This window comes from Lycium barbarum, chromosome 10 (assembly GCF_019175385.1).
Source record: "Lycium barbarum isolate Lr01 chromosome 10, ASM1917538v2, whole genome shotgun sequence".
In the NCBI taxonomy this organism is placed as follows: domain Eukaryota; kingdom Viridiplantae; phylum Streptophyta; class Magnoliopsida; order Solanales; family Solanaceae; genus Lycium; species Lycium barbarum.
The window spans coordinates 61,492,862-61,515,551 of record NC_083346.1 but is presented as its reverse complement, the minus strand read 5'-3'; the positions used below and the strand labels follow the sequence as shown (position 1 = coordinate 61,515,551).

Below are 22,690 nucleotides of genomic sequence, written 5' to 3'. Positions count from 1 at the left end.
ACTATGGCTCATATCAGATTTTGCAGAAAATTGGACCAGTGGCCTACAAGCTATCCCTACCTGCTCATATCACCATACACCCCACCTTTCATGTCTCTCAACTTAAGCCTTGCTTCAAACTTTCTAAAACCATCAATCACCCTCTTATCCTAGACCTATCCAGCCCCCATTGCCCCACTCCTAAAGTTGTCATCGAAAGGAGAATGATCAAAATGGAAAATAAGGTTGTATCTCAAGTTCTAATTCAATGAAGTTAGATTCCCCCTGATTATCTCTCCTGGGAGCATTACCATGCCTTGAAGATGATGCTCCCTAGTTATTTCCTTGAGGACAAGAAATGTCACGACCCAACCCCGTAGGCCGTGACTAGTGCCCGAATTGGACACTCATGTCACTTGTTAACTATAATCATTTATAACTAGTATGTCATGAACTTATTTGTATAAAAAGGTATGGTGTTGTTTTAAAGCTGTCAAAATTTTGTTGTTTTGTATGTCGTAGGCACCTGTCTCCTGAGGAGTTACAATTTTTAAACAACAACATATATTTTTCTACGCAAGCCGACAAGGCTGCCACGATATGCAACATACCAAACATACATATATATGCAAGCCGACAAGGCTGCCATTACGAATGGGTACGCCCCAAACATATGTCATAATCATAAAACGCGTCAACAACCATAAACAGACCCACACAAATGTCCACAGACCTCTAAGAGTAATGACCGTATCATATGGCGGGACAGGGCCCCGCCGTACCCAAATAAACTCATATGAATTCAACATAAGGGAGTTATACCACAAGCTAGGCTCCGGAACAAAGGAGCAGTCAAAATAGCTGAATAAGTGTCCTAAGCTGGTGGATCTCCGAAATGAACGTCTGTACCTGCGGGCATGAACGCAGCCCCCCGAAGAAAGGGGGTCAGTACGGAATATGTACTGAGCATGTAAAGCATGAAACATAGTGATAGACTCATACTGAGATAAGATGTATAGGACTCAATGCAACTAACAGAATTTCATAAAACTTGCCTTTGAACATATTTCATATGTATCATTCTCATATCAATGTCAATATAGTGTTTTGTAATCAAAGCTGCATAATCATTCTGTATATAACATATATACGTGTCCCGACCCTCTAGTGAGGGGCTCGGTAATTAAAATCATAGTATCATAAACATGCACATAGACGTGTCCCGGCCCTTTCGTAAGGGACTCGGTAATAAGGAATATATATGCCCTCATGGCCACCATCTCCATATCATCATATCATCACATCATCATATCATCATATATATATAACGTGTCCCGGCCCTCTAGTGAGGGACTCGGTGAATATAGTCATAGCATCATAAACATAAACATATACGTGTCCCGACCCTTTAATGAGGGACTCGGTAATAATATAGTAGATGTGCGCACGAGAACGTGTCCTGGCCCGGGACTCAGTGAAGGATATAGCGATAAGCACGAGCAGAATAATAAGCAACCACATATATGCAATGCATCTTTTGAGACTCAATAGATAAGGAACTAACCAGCTCTAAAGTATTGGGATAATAATCATATTCAATTCTTTTCAACTCTCATTATAAGCCATAGCAAGGAACGTTTCAGCTTTCATGTACATGTATCAATTTTCATGATGTAGCTTTTGAAAATCAAGTATACTTCTATTCATGCCATTCTTTTAAGAGTAGGAACTTCTATACATCATTCATTAGTCAATCATGTAGTAGGCTCGTGACATTAGCATTAAGGAAATATAGAATCATAAGTCATGCATGGAACTAGAGAATAGAATTTACCCCAAGGTTCATATCATTTCATACTTACGTCTAGGACATGCCAAGAAAAGAAGGAATAAGCTTTACATACCTTTAGCGTTTAGTCGTATAATAACTTGTACTTGCTGCCCAATGGTACTTATCCTATATCAAGATATCACAAGCTATGATTAGTTTACGAGGGAATTCGATACGTATTTTGACACTCACAATCCCTTTCTAACATTTAGACGACGTTTCGTTCGTATTCAAACCAACTAGTGCTACAAGCTAATATTGCTAGTCATTCTTTCATGTATCAATCCAAACTTGTATAAACATGATTTAAGGGACTTTGGACAGTCCATACATCATTCAAAACTGTCCCATACTCACGGCCAAACAGCACACACAACACTACAATTTCTATTTCGCAATTTTCCAACTTCAATTACAACGACAACAACACGTTTACAACATTACTTATGCGATTATCGGAACTGTTTCAGCATCATATTTATTCTTATAACAGCCCACAAACCATTTCAATTTCAACTTGAATCATTAAGCTTCACTTTCACTACACGTTCATAGCAACAATTAATATTCAACATTCACTAATTTGCTTCTAACCTTAAAACAGTCCACTGGTTTTGGACTGCTTGCGTACTTCAATTTGATTTGTTTCTTTAACACCTAAATTCACATATTCAACATACATACAATATACCACAATGTTCATAACAACAACAATCAAAACTTGGCACAAAACAGTCCATAATTTCCCCTAAAACAGCCCCTTTACACGGCTTCAACACAACTATAACAACTTCATGATTTTCATCCATTCATCCAAACCACAACACATTCAATCCATTTCCAATACATGTACAAGGAGGTTAAACATGATTCCATTAAAGCCTACAACACATGGCTCATTTAAACATTTTAGAAAACAGTCCATTACCACAACATGTCCAAAACAGTCCAATAACATGTCCAAAACAGTCCCTAAACAATGTTCGGAATTCTTGCAAACATTTACGAACATACTAAGCAAACCACCTATGATTCTTACACATTATTTCATGCCTTCTTTTCATATATTTTCAGTAGGTTATGACCAGCTATCCACACGACAAATACAACATCAATTCGTACACAACTAAACTACATCGTCATTTCTATAATCCTTACAACAACTCACAAACGATTTTAGTTTCAACTCCAACCATTAAACACCTTCATTTCCATCATGAAATTCATGATAATAACAATCAAAATATCAAGTAAAAACAGTTCACTAACTCCCTCACAAAACAGTCCAATACCAACATACAACATCATAAACCAACTTCTACAATCTTTGTTCATTTACATATGTTGACACCCATTCAATTCACCAACAATACATACAAAATGAAACCAACCATGGCTTCCCCAACACTCACGACTCACTCTCTACTTCAACTACAACAACAATCCAACAACAACCTTCATGAACTATACATTCAAATCATCATGCAACACAAGAACAATAAACATTCTTACCTTACAACTTGTTCTTCACTTTGGCCGAATCTTCAACCCTATTGAGGTGCTACACCCCCTTGTTTCTTTCCAACAACTACTACACGTTCTTGTACACTAGATGAGGAGTTGATTTGAGGAAGAAAACTAATTTTTTTTTTTGGTGGTGGAGGAGCTGCCATAGCCGTGGCTCTCTTTCTCTAGTTGGAAAAGATGAGAGCTTCTCTCTCTTGTTCAATTTGTGGCATTGGGAAAAATGAGTTGGCATGCAACTTTTGGTCAACAAAGTTGGATATTTTTCTACCCAAGGGGTCTTGCACGTTCCCCCAACTGAGCATGGGCAAAAATCTGATTTTTGCCTTGTGTTTGTGGGGCCCACACGGCCACAATTGAAAAATTGTGAACATTTAAGTCTTAATCCCCGCTCATCCAACTTGCATCGTCCATATCTCATTACCCCGATATCGTTTTGATAAGCGGTTTGCTTCATTGAAAACTAGACTCGATGAACTTCGTTTTAGGCTTTTGAAACACCTTAAAATTCCTCATATACTAGGAGATATGCCTCCTACAATATAGACTAAAATCGGGTCCGAGATTTTATTGAAGTTGTTCCGATTGATTTCGTTTAACTTCTAATCCTCTTCCAACCTCATGTAACCTCTTATGCATACATATACACACTTGTATACATCAATAAATATCCATATACACATCTCGAAAGGTCCAGAGAATCACAATAACCTTAAACATAATTAGAGAACTCACACAGCTTCGACGAAACTCCAATCGCAAAAGTATGTTCATATATTTTGTCCATCTTCTATATCATTACTAATAATCTCAAATACTTTAAAAGGTCACTCGCATTACCTCATATACATACTCATAACGCGATTTCAAATCTTTAGGTTACCATGTCACCTCGAGATACTTAAGACAACCATATATATAACGATATTCTTACTAACTCGATTAACTTTTCTTGAACCTTCTTAACTCATTCTTTCTTGTTTTAACACAGTAGCACGGATTATTATGGAGTGTAACAAGAAATCTCTTTAAGAGGGGAGAAATGCTGCGAAGGCTTTAGAGGTTGTACCTGAAGTTGAGAAAATGGTGTCTAACCGTTATTTAGGGGTTATTTGAAGTTATTAAGAATGTTAATTAGGTCCCTTATGTTTTTCAGTAGAAGTTTATGTATTTGCAATTAGACCTTAGGCATTTGCTTGGTTGAGCATATTCCCTCCTCTAAGTTACTTATCAATGCACTTTGCTGTCCTTTGCAGAATGCTCTTCCCTTATTTGTAAGATTATTCTTATTGAAATTCTAATGAGAATTTTACCGTAATTTAGCTCTATTCTTTAGTTTAGCTTCTTCTCTCTTTTTTCGATTTCAATCGCATTGTTCTGAATTCCAAATTGCGACAATGCCATACGTATGGATAAAAAACAGGAAATGGGAAGAGATGAATCATGGTATTTGCAACGAGGGGAGAATGATACGACAATGGAGTATTGATTTAATAATTATTGAAATATGCTGGAAAATTGAGAAAAAGATAGACCATATCCATGGCTTGTCAACAAGAGAAAGCACTAGACAAGGTACTTTGATTCTTTTAGAGTTAATACCTCTAAATCCCCTTAAATTATTCACATTTCGTTAGTTTGATATGTAAACTAGGGGTGCTTTCGTTGCCCTTGAACTATAATATTTCCTATCTAAAACCCTCCTACAATGTCAAGTGGCATAAATAGTGACCACACTCTGTTTGTAGTGCATGAGGAGTAGAAAATATAGGCCAAAAAAAGTATCCATGTGGCATTACATTCTTAAAAAATATTGTAGTTGTTAATTTTTCTTTTTTCTTTCTTCTATTCTTATTCATTTTGTACTTTACAAATCTCTACATCTTTTGCTAATCACAGGAAACTAATTGAAACCTATAACCTTTAAATAATACTTCCTTCGTCCTAATTTATGCGAATGTGTTTGAGTGATCAAGAAGTTTAAGAATGAAAGAAAGACTTTTAAAGTTGTGGTCCAAAATAAGTTCTAAATATTTGTTTGGCTATAAAATATAGATCATATCATCAAGGGTAAATTGGAAGTATAAAGTTAAATTGCTACTAAATATACAACGGTATCATTCTTTTCCGGATTGACTAAAAAGGAAAGAGTGTCACATTAATTAGGACGGAGGGAGTAGTAACATAACTATAAAATAAGAAAAATCTAGTTAAAAATCAAGACTGAACATTATCATAACAGTAAACTCAATTAAAAAAATAACTAAAATAACAGTCATACTAAGAAATTAAAAAAAAAATATTGTGTATTAAAGCGTTAAACAAACATTTTCTTATTTGTTCTTTCTTCCTTGCTTATCTAAATTTATTGATTTTCTTTTTCTTCTTCTTAAAAGTCCAACAAAAAAAATTATAACAATCAAAGTAAAGAAATTTTAATCTTGCATTATTCATGAATTGCTTTGATGAAGTAATCAAATGGGATTTTTGTTCCTTCTTCAACAGTTGAATACAATTACAAATAAATTGAGTAGTCTTGCTAATGGAAGTAATCATCATCTGCGAATGAGAATAGAAATATGGGTAAAAAGTCAAGGAAAAGAGGAGAGTAGAAAACGGGGAGAAGATACGAAATGGAAGGAAGAATAACCAAAAATTCTCAATTGACTCCGCAATGTCAAGAAACTTGTGAATTGATTAAATGACGCTATACAAAATATAACAGATCGCCTCTGTATTATTTCAGAATCGCCCATGTATACAGAGGGTCATATACCTCTATTCATTTTTGTAAAGACCTTTTTTAACTAATTTCCTCTAAATCTATGACTAACTGCATTAACCAACCAATTCCCAATTACAGTTTAATCTTTATGGATATAATCAGGAGTATAACGGGTAAATTATACTGTATATATAAGGTTAAAATATTTTTTTTATGTATATATATAAAGTCTTATGTTAATTCTTTCTAATTTAAACTCCCTTAGTGAATATCCGGGGTCCTGCCACTGGATATAACAAAAGCAGAAATCATGTAGAATGCAAAATCTTCCCCCGTTACACACTTCAACCTGGGTGGAACTACAAAACGGAGCATCAGCTTTGTGCTACGAGTCTGTCCTTTTATGGCCCAGAGGAATAAGAGGATGGGTCTATATAGTAAACTGCATTACCTCTTATAGAATACCTTTTTGGTTTCCTTTGAAGTTTGTGATCCTTTGTTTCTGAAAAATTATAAAAGAACAAATGAAATTTGATTAGTTAAATGTTTAGACACTTCTTTTTTACTCCCTTTCTTTTATTTTGGAGGATGTGGACACTGGGTAGAGGGAATGTCATGACTGTTGACGGGTTTATGAAAAAGAGTACAAAAACTGCAAGCGTAATTATATCACCTCTATACGAAATCAAGTGTCATTGGTATGGCAAGCATGCAGTCTTAGTATACAACAGAAACTTGTGAGGAGAAATTTCAACATGACTAATACAATAATTACAGCTATGGCTTAATCCCTTAGTTCCACATATACATATATACAAGTACCACGCACCCAATTGTTTAATGAACTGTCTTATATGTCCAGTAGTTTCATCAAGAAACCGAACTGCATATTTGGGGAAGTCTTGGGTTGAGGCCACTTTGCTCCTTCTGGCACTTTGACGATTCTGAAGCCTTGTCCTATATACAATTTTGTGGCTCCAGGGTTGCTAATGTCGCAATGTAAAGCAATTGCACGGCATCCCCAGCTTCTGGCTTGTGCCTCCGCTTTCATTATGAGCTTTTTTGCTATGCCTTTTCGACGGTATCTTTCCCGTACCGCAACATTTGATATATACGCAATTTCTTTCCTGTAAAAATTATTCATGTCTTGCTTAAGATAGAGATCCTGTTCAATCCATAAACAATAAAGAACTATAGGTCTTCAGGTGGGTGCTCTTCTTCATTTTTTATTTATAATGGTGGTGTCTAGACCAACTTGCTCACCCTTCGAATATTCCACCGCATACCTACTACATCTCACCAATACAAGCACCAATTAACTCTGCCCATCAAGACTTAAGCAGATGGAAAGAAATCACCTAATATTTTTTGTCTCTACTGGAATTTGAACCAAGTCTCCAAGGTTAGCATCCACTTGATTGATCACAAGACCACACTATTGGGTGCACATCAACTGGGTGTAAGCTATCAGTATGGGGTTTGATACGTTTCAATGGCTTCATTAGCTTTTGATGCGGTACATGTTATGTCAATGTATATGAGTGCAAAAATGCACATATAGGGGTAGAACCCACTAGAGTGGTCAAAGCTAATCTCTGGATCCCATTACGAAGTTTTTATTTCTGAATCATGTTCTTTATCCATGTCAGTTATTTCCTCAAAAGGAGTAACCTAGCTACCCTCTTGTTCTACTTATAACTAAGTCAAACAAGCGTACTGGCCTATTTCAGTTGTCAAAGAGCTACTTGCTTAGTATTATATACTCACCTTCGTTTCATTTTACATGACTGTACTTGACTACACATGGAGTTTAAAATATTAGTGATGGTGGAACAACTTTTATTAATATAATGGTTGGAAAGCTAGTTCAGTTGATAGTTATAGGGTTTCATACTAAGCATTCTGGGGATCCACAGGTCTATGTCTAGATCAGCAAAGGAATTTCTATTGTGCTGGAACCAGAGGGGACCTAACAAAGCAGCAGTAGAAGTCGGGATTCTATATTCCAGCTGCAATGCGGTGGATATCAGTAGATAAGGAATAAGCATTTTTTAGAACAAAAAGGAGAATTAATTAGCCTAAAGCATTAGATGTTTTCTTTTTGTTGACTTTTGGTGCAACATGGCCAATGTAGTTGCCATGCTTGACTTTCTTGGTTCTAGTAACTTTTGGTTGCTATTCATCCCAATATCCTCCTATTGCTAGGAGTATTTCATTAATAAAATTCCCTTATCAAAAATGAATGGTTGAAACTTCATATCAAAATTGAAGGTTGAATGAGTAGTTTAATATATTTGAATCTTGAAACTTGTGAAAGTCATATAGAAATGCAACAGTCTCAAACATTTTGAAATGTCCCAAAATAGGAAGATTGCTATATAAGAGGGGAAAATGATCAAATTTTTCATAGCACTATCCTAAATTGAGCAATTTTACCCTCGGTTAACTTTCCACAGTACTATCCTGTTTATTCGCTTGACCTCTAACGAGCTCCAACCTGAGGTTAATTTTAAACCATAGTCCTGTTGAGGGGTAATTTTTAACCTGAGGTTACTATTAGATCTTTGTTAATGGCAACGGCAAATACAAGGCGATAACACTAGCTACAAGGTTATAAATAGACCGCAAATGTAATGGAGTTAAAAACTGAACAATTCCGAATAGCACATGGGGTAAATTTGGACATTTTCCCTATAAAAAAAATTGAAGGGAGCAAACAACAGTTCTGCACCAAAGCATAAAACACTATACTGACTTCTGGAAGAATTAGGACCAGTGCTAAAGTTATTGGATAAACCCAATCGGCTAAGCTCCACCCTCCTAGAACATCTATTGGGATTGGTTTTATGTGAACATAATCCGAATAAGAATCAAAGAGATATCTAGTGTTTGACATTAATGACCTGCATAGTAGAGCTACTTTTTTCTCTCTTGGAAATGAGCCAATTTAAAAAAAAAAAAAAAAAAAAAAAAAACACACACACACACACACACCTTTCTGATTAGAGTTGGCCTTTTCCGCGGAGTTCTCCTCCAAAGATGGAGGGAGGGCTTAATTTCAGCTGGACATAAGTCTTTCGAATTATTCGACATTAATGAAGATCAGGACAGATGATTTTTACTCCACGGGCACAACAGGAGGTTCGTCGGAAGGAAAGCAACAACAACAACAAAAACAAACCCAGTGAAATCCCACAATGTGGGTCTGGGGAGGGTAAAGTGTACGCAGACCTTACCCCTACCTAGGAAGGTAGAGAGGTTGTTTCCAAAAGACCCTCGGCTCAAGAGAAAGCATGACAAAAAAGGTCAGATAAGGACAAGCAATTCAAAGCAGTATGAAAATGAAAACAACTTAAGATGGACATGCGGGGCTTTAAAGGAGGCTTCACAGGGAGAGGGAAACAATCAGGGACATAAATTCCACTTGGCCTAACAGCACACAATAAAAACATGATGATGAAGTGGTTGTGGAGATACAATATGAAGGATGATGGGTTCCGGAAAATGTCATCAAAGCCAAGCATGGAGAGCTGAATCACTAATCTTCAAAAGTCTCAAGAGCGCCATATGGTGTGGATTTATGGAAAGGCATCAGTAAATTATGTTATGCTTTTGCTCAGAATATTCACTTTGAAGTTGGGAATGTTACACACATCAGATTTGGAAGGAAAAATGGCTAGGCAACTCTACTCTTCAAGTTGAATACCCAAATTTGTTCACTATAACCCAAGATCCCAATTATCTCTTTACTACATTCATGGAAGGGGCCAACTGGACTTGGAGTTCAGAAGGGACATATATGATTGGGAGATAAACGAGTTGCTAGATCTTTGCAAGACTGCAGCAAAGCAATATTAACCTCAGGCTGAGGACAGACTTTTTTTTTTTTTTTGTTAAGGAGGCTGTGGATAAACTTAAACGGGGAACTATGGTGGAGACATCTACACAGTCAAGATGGTATACCAACAGATGTGTCCAGTAATCATATGATAGACAACTGGCCTTGGAAACTCAAGTGGAGAACCAAGCTGCTCCCTAAGGTTATTTGTTTCACCTGGACAGCTTTATATGAGGCATGCCTCATACACGGAATAATCTGATAAAAAGGAACTTCTAGTTACCTAACAGATGCTACAAGGAAGCTGAAAGTATTCCTACTCTGTGAGGTGACTTCAGATATATGGTGCATGTTGTTTTACATTTTAGGTCTCATATGGGTCACCCCATACACAGTAAAGGATGCTTATAAGAGCTGGAGTTCATGGAGAGCTGATAAATCCATCAAAAAAATCTGGATTTTGGTGCACTTGGACAGAGAAAAACAGGATATGTTTTGATGGAAACTCAGCCCCGATAGGCTCCTTAAAGGCTATGTGTGTTGCTAATTTGTTTTGCTGGTCTAGATTGTATGCTGTTAACAGAACTGACCATTTTTTGGATTTCATTAGCTCTTTGGGTCTGGCTTAGTTAGTTAAGTTCCGGAGCCAGGGAAATTTTTAATAAGCTCAAATGCCAAAACATGTAATTCTTGCATTTTCTTGATGCCCTTTATTGAAATCACTTCATCAAAAGAAAAAAAATGGAGGCCTCTAGTATACTTCAGCCATGTTGAAGAAAAACTACTCATAGTTTTGCCATGATTGAGTTGTTAAAGAACAAGAGTTTAAAAGGATTATTTTAACCCCAATAAAGAGTGGTTGACACATTAATGACAAACCTCACAGTGAAGTCTCATAGTTCATTGCATAAGGAACTAAATCAAGGGGCTTGCAGCCCAGCATGTAATTGACACAATGATGACATCAAGAAATAATGAAATATGCACAGATTCTTTGAGATAAGGGGCTGGCCTTATTGCAGAAAGTGAGGTCTAGTTGGACCTAAATATTGGGTGGAATTCTAATTGAACTATAATTAGAGAAGTGTGAAAAGTCTGGATCGGTATTTTGTAGCTTTTTTTGTTGTTACATTTCATGCCATTGGTGGAAACATTTGATTCATGTCTCAAAGGTTCACATGGGATTCAAAACATTTGATTCATGTTTCATATCTTGGAGTGAATGATATGTCCTTCACACTTCAGCAATTCCGATTCCAACTTTTTAAATTTATTAAATACTAAAGTGATCTTCTACAACACTTCAAACCAACAGAATAGCTTTAACATTTCTGAGTCGAGTGCAACACAGTAACTGAAAAGTTCCTAATCTCCAAAGTTATCTACATTTCAAAATAAGCTGAGATATGGTCATCATCACATAAATCCTCCCCTCATAATTTTCCTATTGCTAAACCTATGTATCATAAGTTTGTGATCATCTCTGAAATGATAGGTCAACAATGCTAAAGGTGGAAAGTATACGTGAATCATAAAAGCAGTAGGTATAGCTAGTCGGACACCAATTTGTTAACCCCTTAAGGCATTCATTCATCTAGATGATAACTTTTTTGAAAACTGGTAAATTGTATTCCTCAGCATTAAGGATATGCTGGAGACCTCCAAAAAGTTATCCACAAGGAGCAGTAAGATAAAAACTATTTACATGCTTCCTAAAAAGTCTGCCAACTGTTCTGCTCCCTCTACTTTTGCTTCTTTACACCAAAAATGAAAATTTGCAATACAGTTCCACTTAATTTTCAGCAGAGTATTAAATTTATCCTCAAAAGACCTCCCATTTCTCTCCTTCCAAATTGTCCACCAGATGCATGATGGAACAGCTCTCCACCATTTCTTTTGAGATTTGCTTCCTCCTCTTCTAATCCAGCAACTTAGTAAATCAACTGTGTGTTCTGGCATGGTCCAACTGTTTCCAGTGAGGCTGAAGAACAGTGACCAAAGATGGGCTGTCACTCTACAGTGCAGAAACAAATGACTGTTTGTTTCTGCAGTCTCAGTGCAGAAATAGCATCTAGAGACCAATTGCATTCCCCTCTTCTGTAAGACTTCATGGGTGAGACAGGCTTTTCTTGTCACAAGCCAAGTGAAGCACTTGATTTTGGATGGTACCAAACTTTTCGACACCTTTGTCCATGGACCTATTCTTCCTCCTGGTTGCTCCAGCACTTCCAACTTGTGTATTCTTCTTACTGAGAAACTCCTATCACTGTGATGTTTCCAGTTGATTGCATCTGGAGTTGGAGAAGTCCCTCTAAACTTATCAACTTCCATCAAGAGCTCAGCCACCCTGCCAATTTCCCAACAGTGTTATCAATGGCGCGCTTTAAGCGCGCTTAAGCCCTGAAGTGAGGCTCAAAACATGTTGAGCGCTTCGCCTCGCTTTATGTGCGCTTCAGTGTCGTCATCAAGGCTCTAAGACATACTTTTCCTTGCCAATGAGCCTCTCTTGAGGAGGTGACACTAGATGATTGATATTTCACTTTATCTTAATATTTTTACAATTTCTTTGTCCATATATTTGTTATTCATGCTTATTATTATTAATCTTGGACTAAACATATATATATTTGTAATTTTGCACCATTGCGCTTTTTTTCATTAAAGCCCACGCTTTATATGCGCTTCGCGCTTAAAGCCCCAGCTGACCTTAGAGCTTTTTTCGCGCTTTTCGCTTTTGATAACACTGTTTCCCAATCATTCAAATTTCTTTTAAAACAAATATTCCACCCTTGTGGAGTCCAGGACTCTGCCACAGTAGTATCAGGGATGCTGCAACTGGTAAATAGATCAGGAAAAGTGTTCATCAAAGGAGCTTGCCCAATCCAGACTTCCTTCCAAAATTGTACCTTAGTGCCATCACCCAACTTACAAACTATATGTTCATTTAGACTTGGCCACAAGTTTCTTATAGTCCTCCAAACTGAAACACTATAAGTACTGACCACCTCATCAGTGCACCACTGATTTGTCTGACCATACTTATTTCTGATTACATCCTTCCACAAAGCTTGATCTTCATTCACATATCTCCATAACCACTTCATCAATAAGCTATTATTGTGAAGTTTCATATTTCTAACACCAAGACCCCCTACTTTATTATCAAGCTGAACCTCAACTCAATTCACCAAATGAATACCCTTACTTTCCCTATTCCCATTCCAAAGAAAGTCCCTCCTGAGCTTATCTAGTTTGTCCACCACCCCCGCTGGAATAGGGAACAAAGACATCACATAAGTGGGTAATGAATCTAACACTGCATGTATCAAGGTCAGTCTACCTCCAAGGGAAAGGTATTGAGACTTCCATTTTGAGAGCTTCGTTCTGTTTTCTCTATAATCCCATCCCAGATGCCCACCTCTTTGTGCTTGTAAGCCAAGGGCATGCCTAAGTATGTTGCTGGTAGTTGGTCAATCTTGCAACCCAGAATCCCAGCTAGTCCTTCTATTTGAGTCACTTCTTGAATAGGAAAAATGTTGCTCTTCCTCCAGTTGACCTTCAGCCCAGAAGTAGCTTCAAAGATTACAAGTATCATTCTTATAAAACTGATTTGAGCTGCTTCTGGATCACAAAAGATGATAGTGTCATCTGCGTAGAGTAGATCACAAATTTCCACATTTTCCTCCTGTCTGGGGCTTACTTGAAAACTTCAACCATCTCTTTTGCATAGCTAATCTTACCATCCTGTTGAGTCCTTCCATGGCAATGATGAATAGGAAAGGTGAAAGAGGACCAGCCTTGCCTGAGTCCTCTTTCAGAAGGGAAAAAACCCACAGGTTCTCCATTCACAAGTATAGAGAACCAGACAGTTTTGATACAGAAGCCCATCCACTTCAACCATCTTGCTCCAAACCCCATTTGCCTCAATATACTCATAAGATAATCCCAATTAACATGGTCATAAGCCTTTTCAATGTCTAGCTTACACATGATGCCAGGTTCTACACTTCTCATTCTTGAGTCCACACATTCACTTGCTATGAGTGCTGCATCCATAATTTGCCTCCCTTTAATAAATGCCATTTGGTGTTTGTTGACTAGCTTATGCACCACCTTTTTAAGTCTTTCTGCTAATACCTTACCAATTATTTTGTAAATACCACTTATGAGACTTATTGGTCTGAAATCTCTGAGTTCAGCTGCACCATTCTTCTTGGGGATTAAAGCCACATAGGTAGCATTAAAGCTCTCTTCGAAAACCTGATGCTGGTGGAAATGTTGAAGGGTCCCCATGATATCAACTTTCAGCAAATCCCAAAAAGTCTGATAAAAGCTCATTGTAAACCCATCAGGTCCAGGAGCCTTGTCACTAGCACATAATTTGATACAACTAAGAGCTTCCTCCTCTTCGAATTATCTTTGTAGCCATTCCTGCTCCTTATTATCAATAACAGCATTTCCGGTAAGATTAAATCTAGGTCTCCAATCTTCTGTTTCACTGTATAGCTTCTGATAAAAACTCGGAAGTGCCCCTTTGATCTGTTCTGAATCAGTAACTGTGACTCCTTCTATATCCAAAGACTTAATAGAATTGAATCTCTTATGAGCTGTGGCCATCCTGTGAAAGAACTTGGTATTTTTGTCTTTTAGCCACTGAATTCTCGACCTGTCTCCATGCTATTTCCCCATTCCTAACTACCTCCTCAAACTCCATAGCAAGATGAGTTTTTTGAAGTAGCTCATCCTCTATAAGAGATCTCTGTTCCTGAATATTTTCAAAACTGGATACCTGGTTCAAGATGTCTTCTCTCCTCTGTTTCCAATTGTTTCTGTTTTCTTTGCCCCAACTCTTCAGTTTTTCCTTTAGTTACTTCAACTTAGATGCCAAAATGAAAGGAGGTGTGCCATCCACAATGAAAGAATTCCACCAGTCTTGCACTTTGTCCTTAAAACCCCCCACTCCTAGCCACCATTGTTCAAATTTGAAGTATGACTTCTTTAAATCCATGTCTCCGTATGTAAGCAAAACTGGATTATGATCTGATTCAACCTTGGGAAAAGTTGATTGTTTGATCTGCATAAATATTTCCTCCCATTGACTGGAGTACAGGAACCTATCAAGTCTTCACGCACTCCTATGATTTTCTCCTCTTCTCCAAGTATATGATCCTCCAAATAAAGGAGGATCAACCAATTCCATGTCATTGATCCATTCGGAAAATTCTGCCATTGCTCCTGTGATTCTCTTGCAATTTGCTCTCTCGGAAGGGTATCTGGTAATGTTAAAATCACCACATATTACCCAAGGTCCCTCACATAAACTCCTAACAGCAGCCAATTCCCACCAAAGCTCCCTTCTTACCACTCTATCACAAACTGCACAGACAGCACTCAAAAACCAAGTTCCTGATTGATACCAGTAAACTTACATGTTAGCATCTGGTCACCACACTCCACTAGCTCCCCTATCCAGTATCTTTTATCCCAGATCACCACAATACCTCCACTCCTCCCTATTGCATCCATATGTACCTCCCCCCATCCATCTGTTGCGCCATAATTGATGTAATAAGTTCACTTCAACCCCCCTAATTTGGTTTCTAGTAAAACATTAAAATCTGCCCCCCTTGTTGGATTATTCCCCCGACTAAATCCCTTTTTCGCACCATGTTTAACTCCCTCACATTCCATGACATTATTTTAGCCTCATTTGATGTTTAATGATGTGTTTCTCCCTCTACTTCTTGGCTCCCCATCCTTGAACTTCATATCGAAAGCTAAATTCCTAACTTCTTTTGGTATAATATTCAACCTGTTTTCAGAACAGGCACCTTTATCATCCTGCTGAGAAGCACCCCTCTTTTGATCAATTCTCATAAAAATTTCCAATGCTATTTCTTCACAACCTTTGAACGTTGCTCCGAATTCTTTGCTCATTCTGATCACATTTGAATGAACCCACAAAGTAGCTCTATTTTCGATCTCCAGTTCACTGATTCCTTCTTCGATTTGAAGTGGAATTGATTTTTTGCTCATCTCCAATTGCATTGTAGTATCCCTCTCGACCCCAGTCTTCTCCTCATCAAGATACGGTTGCATACTGATAATCTCCATTGCACTATCTTCGTGATCCGAGTCGGAATCTACATGCATGACATCTTCCCCTTTTTGTGTCGTGATTTCTGTAACTGTTGGTGGAGTAATTCTCATCAAATCCTCCTCTGCATCACAGTCAAAAGTTGAAGAGCGTTGATGTGCAACCAAGTTTGTGTTAATAAACTTGGTAAAAGGCTCAACAACTAAAGGCTTTTTGGGCTCCCCTTTTTTAAATTTTATTACCCGGGCTGTAAACTTAAATGGCCCAAAGTTTGCTGGCCCACTAGTAAATTCCAAAATGGTTTTAAATGAGTCCCCTTTAGGGTTTTCCTTAGATCCTTCCTCTCTTTCCACATTACTACTGGACCCCACAGTGTCCTTTATAACCATTTCATTAACCAAAGGATCTTTGCCTTCTCTCCTAATCCCAAAGTTCTGTGAAGTCAACATCTCCAAGGACAATTCCACAGGCTTTTCCCCTTCCTTTTCCAACCTAGGACTGACACCTAGGTTCTCGAACTCCCCCACCTCCAATTTTCGAAATCTCGCCAGAGCTTCAATCCAAACTGGGAGAGAAAAAATCGATCCACCATTCGCAATCTCAACTTCTCTGGGAATATTATCCATGGATCCTTCCACTTTGATTTGGGCCCATCGAAGATGATTTTTCAGCATGTTCTCCTCTTCTGTTTCAAGCCACCCCCCACATTTATTTCCTATCTCTTTCATGATATTATCTGACCATAGTTGGAGAGGTAAACCTAGAATTCGTATCCAGAACCACTCGAACTTGTAGTGGTCTGGATATGCCCCTGCCGTCGGTGACCACCAATCTACCTTTAGCTGCTTTCCTTGCCTCTTCCAGTTGCCCATAAGAATGTGCTCTGCATCTTTCCTTGACTGGAACTCAAACAGAAACTGAATACCATTCATGTCAAATACCTGAATATTATGAACTCCTTTCCATGTTTGTTGAGCCCATTTTCTCACATCATTCCTTGCGGGAATCTCGTCACATTCTGCAAAACTCCGTATAAGGCATCTCTGTAAAATATCTTTTTCACAAGGACAAGATGAAACTGTCAGAATTTTCTGCTCTGTGGAGACAGCTGGCTCCTGCCTCCTGCAATGCCCATCTGCTCTTATTGACAGCTTCTTTGTAGCTTGCTTCTCCCCTCAAAGACTGATGATGTATCTCCCCTGTTACTGGAACTGAGTGGTTCATTAAAGACCCCCTATTTATGAAGCTTTCAATGCGATCAACCAGCCCCAACCACCCCTCATTGGCCTTGTTCTCTGGGATAATAATGACAGTTCTTGTATGACCATTAACTGTAATAACAGACAGAAACCGACCAAACTTGTTGAACTTCAAAGAGCAAAAGATGTTGGTAGAGACATCCTTGCCCTTCCATATCTTGAACATCTTACCCCTGATTTCTGATGCTTCCTTCATCCTTCTGCATAACCACCAGAGGGCTCCCTTACTCAATATCATCCTCCTTAAGTGAAGTCTTGCACTTTCCACCCACTCAAACCAAGTTTCACTGGAAGACTTGGTTTCCGTTAGGTCATAAGATTTCCCCCCTAATCTAAAATAAATATGATTTTCCATAATGAAAAAAGGCTTTCAAAAATTAAAATGGATGAAGATTCCGGTAGTTGAAGACCACCAGAAAGGGATTCTAAGACCCAGAAGGGACCCTAGAAAGAAATCTTGGGATTAGTGCCTGGGAGCATTTTTTATCTATTAGCTTTTCCTAACTCAATATAGTTAACTACTTATTCTATGACATAGATCTACAGCCAATTTCTGCCAGCTTGATTAGTAATATGGAATGGGAAGAATCACTTCACTCAATAACCAAAAGGGGAAATTCTGTTGGGGAAGGGAACAGAAGAGCACTTCATCAGGAATTTTCTAAGACTGAAAGTCTGTACAGGTCACGGATCAAGTCCAAATAGCATCAGGGTATTGAATGAATGATAGTAATGGTTAGCCATAAACTAGCATTTTATGGAACGGCCAATTATTAAAATAAGACTAGTATCCAAGACACAACTGACCTTCTCTGGCGCAAGGGTCCTTTTCTGGGAAGGAAATCAGCTACAGTATCTACAGTCAATACTCCAGTCACGTAACCCTTGTTGAGACTCAATCGTCCATCAAATCCTCCAAATAAGCAAGCCTCTTCATCTCTGCTGCCAACAACAGCAACAAGACAAGTTCTCTGGCATCCAATTGGGATGGAGAATCCAAAAAGCATTGCAATCAGCCTGTCAATTCTCAACACAAAATCTAGAGGGAAAGAGTATTCAGGGAAGAAGGAGCTGCAATGAGTCTCAGCCACTTCCCAGCAGTCCTCTACCCTTGCCTCCCTAACATAAACCTCAGGTGATATAGTTGGAAAAAGCTCAGCAACTTGACTGGCCCTACATAGACCTGTTAGAGAAAAGAAACCACTCAATTAGATGTAGATGAATATGATAAGCCTAACTATATGGCAAAACCAACAACAACAACAACATACCCAGTGTAATCTCACAAGTGGGGTCTGAGGAGGGTGGTGTGTGCGCAGACCTTACCCCTACCTTGTGAAGGTAGAGAGGCTGTTTCCGGAAGATCCACGACTCAAGTAAAGCGATTCAAAGTAGGTTTGAAAAGGAAATACAGTAGTGAAGAAGTCATATTGAAAATAATGGAGAAAAGAATAGTAACAACAGCAAGTAATATGCTACCGATGCAAAGGAAACAACGGGTGATGATAAAAATTGAAGAATAAGATAATAGAAGAGTAATACTAATAATAATAATAATTTTGATAAGGAGAAGTAGACAACGCTCGACTACCTACTCTACCCTAATCCTCGACCTCCATATCCTCCTATCTAGGGTCATGTCCTTAGTAAGCTGAAAGTGTACCATGTCCTGTCTAATCACCTCTCCCCAATACTTTTTCGGCCTATCTCTATCTCTCCTCAGACCCACCATAGCCAACCTCTCACATCTCCTCACTGGGGCATTTGTGCATCTCGTCTTCATATGCCCGAACAACAGCAAGTAATACGATACCAAATTACATGGCAAAACCAATTGAGAATAATGTAACACAAAAACAAAACATAAAACATTTCACCACCCTAAGTAACTTGCATCAGTTGCACTCAATAGAGATTCTTTCCATTTCTAAAATAATGCGGGGAGATGTACCAGGCTCAAGCTGACACCTGATCACGTTTTATCAAGTCATCTTTTCCCATTAAAATACAAGGCTAAAGAATATTTTTCACATAACCATACTATAAATACTCCCAATTGCTGATCTGGGAAACTATTCCAGCATTGATACAGTCATAATAATTTAACATTTATTGTAGCCTAACTTCACTATTAGAGACCTCCCCGAGGATAGTCTGCAATGCTTTCTGTTGCAGGCTACTCATTTATTAATCAAGGCCACGTCATAGTCATCCATCCAATGGCACTTGCAACATTGGCAAAGAACACTAACCCATTTGAATTTTCTTAGCTTATGAAACTCCTACAAATCTTCAGGGTGCTCCATCCTCCAGCACTGCCAAATTCAGTAACATCAAAGAATTCTGGCTCTTTTTAATCCAAAGTTCTCAGTATAATTTTCCAAGATTACTATATGCTAGCCATCAATCATCACATTTGTGTATGTGCTGGTCTTTAGAAATTCATAATAACACTAGACGGTTCACCAGATATGTCAGAAGACAACTAAGGCAAGCATGAACGTCCACAAAGTTTCGAAAGGACTTCCATAGGAGCTCGTACAGAAAAACTAGGCACGAGGCTTGCCTAGTGCGGGTTATCTCTCCTGTGTGGTTTACGAGCTATTGCACAGGAGCTGGGTTTACCGTGTGCGCACCCGAAGGGTAGCGGCTGCGGGTTCCCATGTCATTAAAAAAAAAGGTTCAAAATGGTGAATTGAGTTAGACTAGGTGGATGATCCTCTGGTCATTTGGTTCGCTATCGACAGAAAATACTTTATCCTTTAACAAAGGCACCTCTTTTCCCTAAACTCATTTTGTAGGGAGAATCAATCTCCCTTTTAGATAGAATGTGAGAGAGTAACAGATACAAAAACTCTTCGGGCCTCTAATTGTGAGCTCATTCTACCTTCCCCAAGTTCGGCTTGGACGGTCTGTTACTCTCGGGGCAGATCCAATCAGCAAAAACTTACCAAAGATATGTTAAAGTTCTTAATAAGTTCGCAAGTAACTTTTTCGTACACAAGTCATGTAAGCAAGTTCAACTCTTACAAATTCTTTAACAATTGAATTTTGCCCATAATTAATAATCTATCCTAAATATTTGACCTTTTAGTTCAGATAATTTAGCAGTACTAAGTTATTGCTTCTTTTTTCACGTAAAAAGAAAATAAACAGCAACTACTAGTATATGATAATTTCCAAGTTGATTTCTCGTAAGGTGACTCAACTACTAGTTATTATCTCAGAAAGTCACTTTCTTTGTTGAAAAAAATTGAAATCAAGAAGAAAGGTGACTTTCTAAGAAATCAATCCATAATTTCCAAGAAGATGAAGTAACAAAATATCCCTTTCCCAAGACTTGAAACCGAATGAAAAATAAGCAAGTCTTTTATATATGTGAGGGTGTAATACAAATAGAAAAGGGAAAGGGAAAGGAATTGGACCTGATGTTGGGAGAGATTTAGGAGAAGCCTTGAAAGGAAATGGGATCTTGTTAATACCAAGATTCAGACTGTTATCAATTACACATGTTGTCCCTCCAAGTGGTACGGTCCACATTTCTTGGAATTTTATGTACACTACCCACTCTCTGTGTCTCTATTTTCTTCCTCCAAAGAGATGGAGAAAGAACCTAAAGTCAAAGACTCGCACAAAACACTTCTCTCTTCCCTGCTCTATCTGTCTTTGGAAAGAAGAAGGGGGTGGAAGGAAAACGAAAAGCCAAAAAAAAAAAAAAAAAAAAAAACTGGTTTTTCTGCTATTGGGATATTTTTGTACTTGGCTTCTTATTATGGTAACTGGTAAGCAAGCCTACATGTACAATGTGACAAAGTCAAAGGTGGATAAAATTAAATGGGCAATTCGCATTGGCCTTCTTTTCTTTTGGTGGTTTTTAAATTTTGCCCCTCATATTTGTGGTCTTTAAATTTTGCTCCTCATATTTGTGGTCTTTAAGTTTTGCCCTTAGCTTGGATACCTGAGGTTCTGGGTTCGAACCCACGCTCAGGCATAAAATAAAAAAATAATTTCGCAAGGCAGGGCTAGAGGGAGTGTATGCCGGATCCAGCACAAAGTCTTTAAGGAAAAAACTAAAGTTATGCCGGAGGAGGCATAACGTTTCCTCAAGGCATAGTTTTAGTTATGCCTTATGGGGCAAAACTTTTCCATAAGGAACTATGCCTTATGGGACAGACTTTTAATTAAGGCATAACCAAAAGTATGCCTCATAAGGCAGAATTTTTCCTTAAGGAAAACTTTTAGTGTTGCCTCAATGAAAAGTTCCATCTTATGGGGCCTACTTTTAGTTATATTTTATAGGGTACACTTTTAGTTAAGGCATAACTAAAAGTATGCCCCATAAGGCAGGATTTTTCCTTAAGGCATAATTAAAAGTTTGCCTTGAAAAGTAAAAAAAATAAAATATATGTCTCAAAGCAAAGTCTGCCCCCTCCGGCAAAACTTTAGTTTTTCCTCTTGGATTGTATGCCGGATCCGGCATAAAGTCCTTAAGGAAAAACTAAAGTTATGCCGGAGGGGGCATAACTATTCCTCAAGGCATGGTTTTAGTTATGTCTTATGGGGCAAAACTTTTCCATAAGGAACTATGCCTTATGGGGCAGACTTTTAATTAAGGCATAACCAAAAGTATGTCTCGTAAGGCAGAATTTTTCCTTAAGGCAAACTTTTAGTGTTGCCTTAATGAAAAGTTTTGCCTTATGGGGCATACTTTTAGTTATATTTTATGGGGCACACTTTTAGTTAAGACATAACTAAAAGTATGCCCCATAAGGCAGAATTTTTCCTTAAGGCATAATTTAAAGTTTGCCTTGAAAAGTAAAAAAAATAAAATATATGTCTCAAAGCAAAGTCTGCCCCCTCCGGCATAACTTTAGTTTTTCCTTAAGGATTGTATGCCGGATCCGGCATAAAGTCCTTAAAGAAAAACTAAAGTTATGCCGGAGGGGGCATAACTTTTCCTCAAGGCATAGTTTTAGTTATGCCTTATGGGGCAAAACTTTTTTATAAGGAACTATGCCTAATGGGGCAGACTTTTAATTAAGCCATAACAAAAAATATGCCTCATAAGGCAGAATTTTTCCTTAAGGCAAACTTTTAGTGTTGCCTTAATGAAAAGCTCCGCCTTATGGGGCATACTTTTAGTTATATTTTATGGGGCACACTTTTAGTTAAGGCATAACTAAAAGTATGCCCCATAAGGCGGAACTTTTCCTTAAGACATAATTAAAAGTTTGTCTTGAAAAGTAAAATAAAATAAAATATATGTCTCAAAGCAAAGTCTGCCCCCTCCGGCATAACTTTAGTTTTTCCTTAAGGATTGTATGCCGGATCCGGCATACACTCCCCCCAGCCCTGCCTTGCGAAATTATTTTTTTATTTTATGCCTGAGCGGGGGTTCGAACCCAGAACCTCAGGTATCCAAGCGAAGGGCAAAACT

At 38.1% G+C, this 22,690-nt stretch overlaps 1 protein-coding gene across 4 annotated transcripts; it reads right to left on the bottom strand.

The window, feature by feature from the left end:
• Positions 1–536: 536 nt before the first annotated feature.
• Positions 537–20,980, bottom strand: LOC132613628 (GCN5-related N-acetyltransferase 4, chloroplastic). 4 transcript variants are annotated; one of them, XM_060327733.1, is made up of 5 exons: positions 20,679–20,977; positions 18,061–18,436; positions 6,511–6,561; positions 1,884–1,936; positions 752–888 (listed from the first exon to the last, which is right to left on the bottom strand). In XM_060327733.1, exons 1-5 carry the CDS (start codon positions 20,791–20,793, stop codon positions 854–856), a joined length of 630 nt encoding a protein of 209 aa, XP_060183716.1. In that variant the 5' UTR covers positions 20,794–20,977; the 3' UTR covers positions 752–853. The 4 variants fall into 4 exon arrangements, with proteins under 4 accessions (XP_060183714.1, XP_060183716.1, XP_060183717.1 ...); XM_060327731.1 differs by lacking the exon at positions 1,884–1,936 and having other exon boundaries at positions 537–888; positions 20,679–20,980; XM_060327734.1 differs by lacking the exons at positions 752–888; positions 1,884–1,936 and adding an exon at positions 5,760–5,893 and having other exon boundaries at positions 20,679–20,976.
• Between the last annotated feature and the right edge of the window lie 1,710 nt (positions 20,981–22,690).